This window comes from Thermobia domestica, chromosome 8 (assembly GCF_964235325.1).
Source record: "Thermobia domestica chromosome 8, izTheDome1.hap1.1, whole genome shotgun sequence".
Classification (NCBI taxonomy): Eukaryota; Metazoa; Arthropoda; class Insecta; order Zygentoma; family Lepismatidae; genus Thermobia; species Thermobia domestica.
This window is the reverse complement of record NC_137461.1, coordinates 260,373,605-260,385,816: the sequence shown is the minus strand read 5'-3', so window position 1 is coordinate 260,385,816 and position 12,212 is coordinate 260,373,605. Positions and strand designations below refer to the sequence as shown.

General features: G+C 37.1%; 1 protein-coding gene across 1 annotated transcript in view; it reads right to left on the bottom strand.

Annotated features, from left to right (window-relative positions):
* Window positions 1–12,212, bottom strand: part of ebi (transducin beta like ebi) — an 89,098-nt gene that overhangs the window by 18,294 nt on the left and 58,592 nt on the right. The window contains exons 7-10 of the mRNA XM_081769680.1: window positions 10,441–10,602; window positions 8,927–9,109; window positions 7,789–7,863; window positions 1,969–2,096 (exon numbers count right to left, since the gene is read on the bottom strand). Coding sequence (XP_081625806.1) covers window positions 1,969–2,096; window positions 7,789–7,863; window positions 8,927–9,109; window positions 10,441–10,602 — 548 coding nt within the window. The remainder of the gene's footprint in view (window positions 1–1,968; window positions 2,097–7,788; window positions 7,864–8,926; window positions 9,110–10,440; window positions 10,603–12,212) is intronic.

The window sequence follows — 12,212 nt, the reverse complement described above, 5'->3', positions numbered from 1 at the left end:
ACATCCTGCTGCATTACGAGATACCATTTATTTTTACAGGTTCTGTACGTACTGCCCGTAGGATCCTGTCCTTCTGGTAGGACATTTGGACATTCTTTCATTTAATCCTACTCAGGACCACAGTGAATACGAAAAGCATACTCAGATCCATTTGAATATGCGTGAAAGCGTAATGAAAATGTTAGGTGTCAATCAAACCGAACCATAACATTACAGCATAGACGCATTACCATTACATATTTCCTTTATATGTCGAACACTGATGAGTCACGCAACGATATGCCGCGGTCGCTAGAGAATGATACAAATCGTACAAGATGGTACCGTCCTGTGTAATATGAAATAAACTTTCACTTTCTTAAGTGTAATGAGCTGTTTCTTAAGATCGGTTGCCACGTTAGAAGAACTTGTAGCTGCCATTAAAAAAATCTTGAAACCCTACCTTATTTTACCGTGTACACATAGTCTTGAAAGGGTCATAAAATATTTTTTTCCATCTTGCAAGGAGCCGAACAGTGTCCAACTTTCTGGGACGTCTTGCTTGCTACCTGCTATCGCCCTCCCGCTGACATAAAGGAAAAACCAGTTTCGCCGCTTCCGAAACAACGGATTCTTTTGGACAGGGAGGGGGGAGTGCGCCAAAATACACGTTTTTAATGAGGAGGTTAATTGTTTGTTCACTAGACTGCAGTGCTGCATGGGTGGTGATACCTTTCTTGTTTACAAGAAGTTGTAAAATCTAAACAGTAGATAGAAAGATAGGGTAGCAAGGTCTTTTTTATGACAGCTACAAGATTCATTGTAAAGTGGAAACGTGGCTTTGCACAACTATTTTTATACTAAAATATTGTACTAGATTCGGACCAATATATGGTATTGTCTATTCCTCTTTTTCTATGAAGCGACAATAATTTAGCTGATAATTACTAAAAAAATAAATAAAATAAACAAATAAAATTACGAATATCGAAAACTAAGCCTACCTTAGCACCCGTACTTTTTTTCTTCATTTTCCTCTATATTTCAATGATTTCGGGGGGCTTGGACGCGAACATATTATTTGCCTGCCGGAAAACTGACTGGCTATCTTGTACTGTTTTCGTATTCTGTAAAAATGAAAAGGTCTCAAGTAATCCAAAACAACACTTTATATTCTTAACACTTTAAAGCTGGTCTTGTGTCAATCCACTATTTAGAAAAATTGCAGATAGATAGAGGTTTAGATAGTGTTGGTTTAGTTGCTAAATTCGACACTGCTTAATAAAAGTACACTCTGAAATATTTTCTGTTACTTGCATTTGTTTTTATGTTTGGTTTACGTTCAAACTGTATCTTGTAATTTACTGAAAATATTTTCTTGAATGTTCGTTATCAGGAACTGTCACTGAGCGAACAGCAGAAACCACAATTTAAAAAATATTATTCTCAGTGAATTACAAGAAACAATTGAACATAATTCAAACAGATATATATAGAAACAATTACAAGTAACAGAAAATCCTTCAGCGTAAACTTTTTTGAGAAGTGTCTAAGTTATCAACTAGACAAACTATCTGATGGAACTTTCTCATTTTTTTTTTTTTTTTCAATAGTGTATTGACACAAGACCAGTTATAAAATGTTACGAAAATTAAGGGTTGTTTTGATTATTTGGGACCTTTTCTCTTTTCTAGAACAGGAAAATAGTACAAGATGCCTAATTAGTGTTTTTCAGCTAGAATAGATAATACGCTCGCTTCTAAGACTTTCAAGATGGTTGAAATATAGAGGAAAATGAACTCACAAAGATAAGAAGTACGGTGTACTACGTTAAGCTTACTTTTTATATTAAAATATATCCTACAAGCATCTGTTACTAATCACAAATGTCAAGTAATTCTACAAGCTTAATTAGATTATATACTAAAGTGCACGAAATTTTATATATGTATTTGATATCGGTAAACCGCCAGTAAACGAATGCTTCACCTTGCTAGAATGAGACTCATATTAGGATTCGGAGTTCCCGGACCCGTTGGGCTCCACTTGATGGTATAGATCTCTTTGCTGTGTGCCTGAAGATCATGTACGCAAGTATCCTGCTTCATAGACCAAATCTGCGAAAAAAAGGCATAAATTTCTTCAAGTGATCACAATAAATAATTAAGAGGACAACAGGAACAAAAACTAACTTTCTGTGCACCTGACAGTAAGCATACAAAATTTTATATTACTTTCAGTTACTATGAAGCCCCAACATTTATATATGCGTACGAAAGTATTTTGTAAAAGATTATAAAGCACTCTGAAACATATACAAAGTTACTCAATGGTAGAACTACTACGTCGGAAGCAACTCGTGAATTCTATGACATACATGAGTAGATTTTTTTTTTTTTTGTCTTAGAACCAAATATTACAGCACTTTAACATGAATTTGGACAATTCCGAGTTGGAGTAGACACTTAAAAATTTAGGGGAAATACAAAGTGATTAAAATAATTATTTCACAGGTTTCACAAGTAATTCTCTTAAGAATTTGAGGAAGAAATCTTTCCACGCAGGTAAATTCTGATAAATGCAAGTGGTTAAGATGGAGAAATACGTTCTCAAAAGGAATGTGTATCATCTGCTACTTCCCATCATTGTAACTCCACTGATGCAAAATATTTTTGAATCTGGGAGTTGAAATCGATGCATCTTAATGGAGCCATTTCAATAAATGTAAAAAATCACGAGACTGGAAGATAACCACGATACAATATAACGAATCCAACAACCTATGAGGACTTACGGTACATAGAATGAATTATGGGGAAAGTGAAAGCTTCGTAGTAAAATGTATACTCAAACTGTATAGTTGTATTGTCTCTCACTATTCAACGCCGTTATGGAAAATATGGCCTCCGGTAAACTTATAGGAAAATAAAGTTTTCTTAATTTTAAGAAATAAATATCAAAAGGTAATTAATAATAATAATAATAATAATAATAATAATAATAATAATCATGCAGGAGGAGGAGGACACTTGTTAAGCAATAATATGAGTCATTCTTTACATTAATTTCCAGTCAGCTAAACAGACTAGTTCAGAGCTCAAAATTTCCGTTGGCGATGAGTATTTCATACTCTCTTTCCCAAATGGCAAATGGTGATAACACTTTCTGATCTGGTTATTGGATTCCGACCTGAAATTTCATGTCTGTAGTGTAGGAAAATGAGACAAAATGGTGGAAAAACTTCATGAAGAGATAAAACTTGGCAGAGATGTGTGGAATAGTGGTCTAGTCAACATACTAAAAGTTCCGAGAAATCCGAGTGAAGCTTCATCCGCCATATTGGAAAATGACCGCTACCGCTGTAGTAAAACTACTTTTTTTTCGCACCCCCCCCCCCAAAAAAAAAAGAAAAAAGAAAATCGTTAGAGAGAGATAAAAATCGATATAGGTGTGTGGAATGGTAGTGCAATCAACACTTTCGAAGACTGGGAAATCCAAGTGGAGTGTCGACCGCCATTTTAGAAAATGGACACTGCCGCATGTGACGGATATCAATATTCGTAGGGCCTTATCCTGAATGCTCTGGTTACCCAATATGGTTTAATATCATCCCAAACAAGGTATCACTGTCATAGAAGGTGGATATCTTTTGCATCGAGTTATATGACTTCAACAAGGAACGTTTGGTGATATTTTTGATTGTTACAGCATTTACCTCAATCGACATTATGGGCGGCAAACAAATATTGCATTTGACGGGTATAGCCAGCAAAGCACCAAAGAAATTGAACGAAAACGACGATCGCGATCCATTCGATCAGCAGATGTCGTATTTACAGCTTCAACACCAGTGGTGATGCCTCAAGAAAATATCCTTGCTAATAATTGCAACAAGAGTCACTTCATTGTCCAGCTTTCTCGTAATTTCTCCACAGTTGGATTCTCTGTCGGACCAACTGACGCAGACACGCTTATAGTGAAGACTGCTGTTGAATTGTCCATTTCCAGATCTGAGCACGTATTTGTTGTCGGACACGATGTTGACTTGCTTGTTCTTATCCTGACATTTGCAGATCAACATGTGGATATTTCGTTCGTGAAACAAGACTCTGTAAAAATTGAGAACCAAGTATACAGCACTAAAAGATTACAGTCCAGCCTAGGCGAAATGAAAGAACATCTTTTCATGCACGCCATAAGTGGTTGCGATACCACTTCATCACCCTATCTTTCAAAATTTTACAGAGCCGAAAAGATTTGCGGGAGTGTATATGCGTATTAGAAACCTACAATGAATCTAAATCTTCGATTGCTATTGCTGGAGAAAAGTATCTGCTTGTTTTGTATCGGGCGCCGAATTCTGTATCCATTCTGGATGATCTGCGACATCATAACTTCACGAAAGCCATCGCAAAGACTTCTATCCATGGACAAATAAAGCTGGAATCTTTAACACCAACAAGTGTGGCTGCCCTCCAACATTCTTTGCCAGTGTATCATCATCACCAACTGCACACAACGGCTGGGCAATGACCTGATGGCAACAGAATGGGGATGGCTGTACTTGGAGACAATCTAGTGCCAGTAATGACCAAAAGCCACCAGCTCCTGACTGCCTGCTGGAGCTCATCTGCAACAGCAAATCTGGTTGCGAGAAAGGCTGCAGTTGCAGAAAAGTGCGCATCTCGTGTTCTGCCTTATGTGGATACTTCTGCGGCACTGACTTCAATAACGATTCATATAAAGATAGGGATTATATAAATGATTACCTACTGCTGGATAAGGAAGAATTCCAGCATGTGGACGAAGCTCATAATTTCGAAGATGAATGTATCAATATATGGACAGCAAGAAGATGAAAGTTGTAATTTGAATATATCAGTGAGATTGATGCATTTATCTTTGTAAACAGACGAAATCACTACCCAATTTCAAATGTTTGTACTAACATTTTCAAAATCAATAAATAATCATATGTTATAAGACTGTTCTTCCTTTTCATACCTTGATGCAGGTTCACAACATTGTAGTGTAAAGATGTACATGTTGTAATAACTGAGAGTACAACGCATACGTCTGTTAAGACTAACTGACTAGGTCTTTATTACCTGAGCTGGAATAAAATCTACCATAGTGGAATCTACCATAATTGTTTCGGAAAAAGTCGTTTCAGGGTACTGGACGCAGCCATTTTCCAAGATGGAGGCAGAAGCTCCACTCGGATTTCCCAGAACTTTTATTATGGTAATTAATCCACTACTCCATACATCTGTACCGTTTTTCTTCTCGCTGTCTCTCTCTGACGATTTTCTGGCATTTTGTGTACGAAATAACGAAAAACATCGTTTTACGGCATCAGTGGCGGCCATTTTCCAAGATGGAGGTCGAAACTCCATTCGGATTTCCAGGACTTTTAGTACGTTGATTGGACCACAATTTCACACACCTGTATCCAGTTTTTCTCGCTCTGAAGATTTTCTGGCATTGTGTATGCGAAATAACGAAAAACATCGTTTTACGGCATCAGTGGCGGCCATTTTCCAAGATGGTGGCTCAAATTCCACTCGAATTTCCCAGGACTTTTAGCATGTTGATTGGATTACTATTCCACACACCTGTACCGAATTTTATATCTCTCTCTCTCTCTGACGATCTTCTGGTGTTTTGTGTGCGGAATACTGAAAAACGTTGTTTCATGGCATCAGCAGCGGCCATTTTCTAAGACGGTGGTTGAAGCTCCACTCGGATTTACTGGGACTTTTAGCATGTTGATCGGACCACTATTATTCCACACATCTCTGTCAATTTTTATCTCTATGAATTTTTTCCGCTATCTTCATTATTTTTGTCTAATTTGATCACACTATCTGATAACCATTATCTTCCGCTAATGGTCCTCGATTCGAATCAGGAGATTGGCCATGTCTGACGATTATGCACACAGAGACTAAGGGAAACGATGATGATGAGATGAATGATAATAGTGGAATAGTGGGAGCAAACGTGAGAAACCCGGGGAAACCGAAGCACATGGTGTCTGACGCGTGCTGGGATCGAACTAGAGACTCCACGCATCAGAGGTGAGTGCTCCACCACTGGGCTTCTCACATTGTTGCTGAAGTTGATAGTTAATTATTCCAGCTATTGTTGATAGTAAATGATAATAGAAGACCCCGTGGAAGATTATACAACAAATAACCGAAAATATCATATCCAGGGTACATGTCGCTAGGAAAGCTAGAACTTTAGTAGTTTATCATTGTTGAAATTGTTCTTTGGGTCTTTTAATTGCGTCTTATACCACGCCACACTGAAGAGACTTCAATTTTTCTGAAAGTGTTTTTGGTGCTAGGTCCCGACAATAACGAAAAGTACAAAAAAGAAGAAAAACATATTTAAGCATAAACTATTGCAGATTAAAAAAAAAAAAAAGCCACAAGATTTATGATTTTGTTAATCGTTCTTTAGTTTCACCCTCCGACATTACGAAGCTTATCCTACAAAGCGGGACTTAATGCAGCGAAGCGACTTTCTCTTACACAGTACGTTGTTATGGACACATGCAAACAAGTTTGACATGTGAAGGTGATTGGGTCATGATAACTCAGTATCAAATTTTCACTGTACGAAAGAAACTGCGTTAGTGAATGAGCCCGGATACTCTTTCCCACTCCTCTGCAAGTTTTCCAGAGAACATAAATAGCTCGGACACGTCGTGGTAGGACTCCAAACACACAAAATTCAATGAAACTGGCATCAGGTTCTTCATCGGAATGTCAGTAAATGGAAAGAACAGATGTATATGACTTATTTTGTGAAGAAAGGGTAGGAAGTGTTGGCTTGATACTTTACTCATGTGAATAGATTTATTTAGAGAGTTCTACCTATACAAACGTTGAGATATCTGAGACAAAAATGGGAATCATAAAAATTGATTCCAGAGAACGGACATTTATAATTACATTTTTGTCGGCCTTACGGATTACCAACTTCCCAGCATACCCCAATCCTACAACCGTGAGTCCCTTCAGGAAAGATGCCCCACAGGAGCAGTTACTATTTTTTTCCTTCTTCGCTAAGAAGTTTCCATATTTATAAGCTCTAACAAATAGGTAAATGTATACCTCATCTAACGTGACATTATACATCCAATTGTCACCTAGTTGATAGGACTCACACAATTTCCGGTGGTTAATCTTTAGTTTACTGATGTGCCGAGGTTAAGAGTTGCTATACGACAGCAATGCAACATTAGATGTTGATAGATGATTAATAAATACTAGTTGGGAGACACACAATTCCTTTGGGTAACCTCTTTTGCTAAGGTTTTCTTGGAAAATCATCAAACGTGTTACGCATCACTTCTTTTGTTGCTTTCACTGGAGTCCTCATGTGCGTATCTTTTGTGGGTAGGTTTAAGAATTACTATCGCATGAACACACGTTTTCCGACGTCCAACCCATTGTCTCGACGTGGTTTGGATGATATCCGGTCATATGTAGGTAAGACTTGACTGGAAAAGAACACAGTATATACCTTTCCCATTAGCGGTTCTGTTTTGCCGGCATTGCGTTGCTGCTTTATTCCAGATCCTGCCAGAGAAAGATACAAGGCATAAAAAGGTCTTGCACGGCCCATCGCTACAGCTCACACGTAGATAGCAAGAGCGCATAGAACTTGTTCACTGTAACCGTAGCAACATACTGTGTTCTCATGCATTCCAACTGTTGTGTATACAGCTTTAAATTTAGTTTGCTTTAATGAAAAGGAGTAATAGGACGTCAGATAATGAATTACGTATTAACTTACCTTCAGAGTCATATCATCGGAACAGGAAGCTAACAAGTTGCCTTGGGGATCCCACTTAATGGCATTCACCTCGTTCTATTGAACAAAAATAATACAAAGAATGTAAAAATTAATTAATTACAGCGACCAAGGAAGTGTCATATAAACTTACGAACAATGGAAAAATTTTATTAGTTTAAAAAAAATCACATTACAGGTGATAAAACAAAGTTTTCAACATTTTATTAGGATGATGCTAAGCGCTAAGTGGGACTTATAAATCTAAATGTTAATACGTCCCTCTGTGTCCGTTACTTCACACGATAAGTACGTCCCTCTTCCGTAACTTTTTTTTTTTTTTAATACACAGTTAGAGCGATTATCTCAACACAGTTCGTTAATAGAGTCAATCTGCTAATATCTTCACGAGTAACGATGAACTTAATGATGGGTATACATAAAAATATTCACGGAAGCTTCAAGTTTAGTTTCAAAATAAAATTACATATGGTATCCAGGCCCAGGGTATTTCAAAATATCGGGGTTTTAAGGCTTTCGTACTACTTATTACAATTAACTTACAATTATAAATAATATATCAAATGAAAGAGCAGCTCAGTTTTGTACGCACGCATGCATTGTTTCCTCTGTCTGCCTTTAGAAAGCGCTACTAGCAAAGATGGCTAGTGGGCAGAAAGCTCTTTGTGTTTCACATTTTGCAAAGACTGAATCTGTAGTTACAGTGCAACCGTCTGTGTGGAGAGAATTTTAAGGAGACGCTTACAACTACATTCTTATTGTTTGCAGTTCCTATAACCTCTAAAGCCTACAGTTTACGTGTCAACTTTGCAGTTCGCATCTGGGGGGTCAGCAAATCCTCACGAGATGGTACAGTTGCAACGACGCTCCCCTAAAATGAATGTGTTTTGTGTCATATCCCGGTGGAAAGTCTTTCTTGTGTATCGACTCGATGTGTGCCGTGTGACGAATAGTGCTCACATTGTACACTTGTAGCAAAAACTGTTTGAGTTGCTCTTTTATTTGGTGTATTATTTATAATTATATATTAAATGTAATAAATACTACAAAGCCTTAAAATCCAGATATTTATTCTCAAATATCCTGTACACAGAAAATAATCAAGTCATAAATTACTTACCGTATGCCCTTGGAAAGACTTAATCGGTTTATCAACGCCCAATTTACACACATGAATGCACTGGTCTGTACTGCACGAAGCAAAACTTGTATTTGTCTGCCAGTCGACGTCAAGGGCTGGTGCAGAATGGAATGAAAATTGTTGAGTACATTGGCCAGATGCTGCGTCCCATATGATAGTAGTCTGTAAAATTAAATCAATACTTAAAAAGTACCCAACAACGTACTCAACAAATAAGATAAAATTAATCTATTTACTTATTTATTTAATATTTTTCATTATTTTGTAACTTAGAAGAAGATGTGATTTAAGAAAGCACAAATCCTTTAAATGCGTTTTAGAAAATGTGTAAACTATGATATATTTAAACTAAAATCTATGTCAGACTTCAAGACTTTCAGAATAGCTATCCCATGGTATACTCCCAAACCTGCTAGACATGAATCTTCATCAACCAAAGATGCCTAAGGTTGGTAATTTTAATTTATGTTTAAACTTGAAGGATGTCCTCAACGATTCACTATGAAGCACCCAATTCTTCCAAAGCAGCTGAAATGCCTCGCGGGTGTATATAATCATGCGCGTCCTCACACGCGAGACCTAGATTCGATTCTCGGTGGGAGCTCATGTGGTTCGGATCCCACGTTAAACTGTTGGTCCATGTCTTATATAGCCCCGGTACTGAAATGGACGCTAAACCCCAATCCAACCAACAGAAATAGCTGTTATGGTTAGTTAAATGATTTTCTACATTCATTCAGGATTTGCAATAACTTTAAAAACATCTACTCAGATTTTGTTGTGCATGTATGTTGCTTTGAAAAATTGATCCAGTTAAGATTTTACTTTATTTAATTAAAAATTGCTTCTAGCTCAAGAGATAGAAAACAACAAATTTATACAGTGAGTATATTAACTATTTTGCGCGTACAGGGTGGCTACAAAGTCCCGTTACCCCTGAAAAAAAGTAACATAAACCACTAAACGTACGTAAATAACTACTCGGAAAGAATTGAATGACATGAACAACAATGCTTTCAAGAAGTTTTATTGAGATAGAAAACATTGAATATCCAAAGGATCAGTCTGTCTACCGTCATTCTCATGACAAAGGATAATACACCGCCGGGTTCTGTGTGACATTCTGCGGAGCACTGCAGGTGTATCTTGAATGAAAGCTTGTTTCACAGCTTCTGTCAGTTCGGATTGGTATCGTAACGTTTTTGTGCAACGATGCCCTTTATGAACCCCACAGCGCATTGTCACAAGTGGTGGGGTCTGGGCTTCGTGGTGGCCAGACACGTAGTGCGGGCAGATCAGGACTACCAAGACCAATCCAACGCCAAGGAAAGACTTCCATAAGATATTCGCGTACGGCGAAGGCATAATGGGCAAGTCATTAGCATTTATAAAGAGGAAACGGGACTTTGTGGCCACCCTGTACGTGGTCATGGTTTTATTTTTAACTTAAGTTTCTGACGAGAGAGAGAGGGAAAAAAAGAGTATTTACTTACCTTATCTACTCCAGCGCTGAGAATGTAATTTCCCCTCTTATTCCATTTCAGAGCGAATATGGGACCTTTATGCTGACCAAGCGTGCTTGCTAAACGTCCATCAGTTGTCCAGATTCGAGCGTAACCGTCGTATGAGCCGGTAGCTAACAAGGAACCATCACACTGTTCAAAAGACACAAACAACTCATTAATAAGTCACAATTTTTTTTAAATCGAACAACATGCGTTTATTTGAGTCAAATTTTATTATGTTTCTTATCTACTTTTTCCGATCTAATTGTGGACATACTTCGCTCACATTCTTTTTTCTAACAACGACACAATTTTCATCAATTTCTATTCAGGGTCCATACGTTAATTCCTTCAAATTTACATCCATGGACAAAATAATAAATCCTATTCTCAGTACATGCTCACGGATAGGCTGTTGTCTCCATGAAAAAATGTTACCGCTCGAGCGAAATTTAATGGAATTCATTTTGACTTTCGTTTTCAAGTTTGGTTCCAGAAAGAATACCCAAAAGCGAGATGCAATATTTGCATTACGAGGACTGACAGAAGAAAAAATTCGAATTGAAAGAATTTCGTATGTCATCTTGGAGAAAGTGCTTGACAATGTAGAATGGAACAAAATGTTCCAAGAATCTAAAGGAGTCAAGAATCTATACATTAAAATGCTAGGTTTATATGTTTGTGGTCAAGAAAAGTTTGTTTGTGGACTTTTTTTTAAATGTATATGGCCAATCCTTTCGACAGTGAGTTCTCAAGAACCATAAGCTCTGGAAAAATGCCGGTTTCACTGATCGATTGCAAATTTTGCGTAGATTATTCAGTTCTAATTGAATATTTTAAGAATAGCGTTATTTCTTTATTACATTTTTTAGGGATACACTGAAGTGTTGAAATTTTAAAAAAGTAAAGCATCATATCATACGAGTTATACATTCCAATACCACATAGTTGTATACAGGGGTTGTATATCTCTCAGGCGTTTGTTTCATGACCAAATGATAATAAAAAACGAAGGATAACCATTTCTCCAGTGTAAGATGGATCTTCATTTGTTTGGAGTGTTTTGCCCAATGAACGTCATATACTGTATCAGTGACATTATAATTAACTGTGTGTGTAATGAATTTGCTTATTACATACTGCATGCAAGAAGAAAGAAAACACTAATCATACATGAATAAAACCGGAAGTAGGCTCAAATCTTGCAAACGGTGCGAGATACTGAAAAAATAATAAAAAAAATCTCTTCTTTATGGTACCCCTTGCCGATTTTTATCAAGATGTCTTTCACTTGTGTCTGTAAAGGGACATATACGGATGTTGTGAGGAATGACAAGGAGATTCATGCTGATATGTAATGATGTAGTGTGTAAAGAGCGCAGGTTCAGCTAGTAAACTATTTAAGGAGCAAAGAACAATATACGACTTGTGCAGAAACAGAAGGCAACAATTGAAGCAGAAGGAGATAAAAGAAACAACTCAGCAAGGATGGTCAATTTTGTCCAATCTGTACATTACAGAAACAATAAAAGAAATCAAGAACAATCACAGCTTAGGAATAATCGTTGATGGACAGAAAATACACACACTTAGATTTGAGCATGATATCGTGCTATCAGCAGACAATGAAAAATAAATAAAAGCAGGTCTAAATAGAATGGAGGAGGGTGTTTAACATGTGACGGGCCTCTTTATTACACTATTTATTTTGTATTTATTTGAGTCCCAGCAAATATTTATATTTATTTCGAGATTCTATA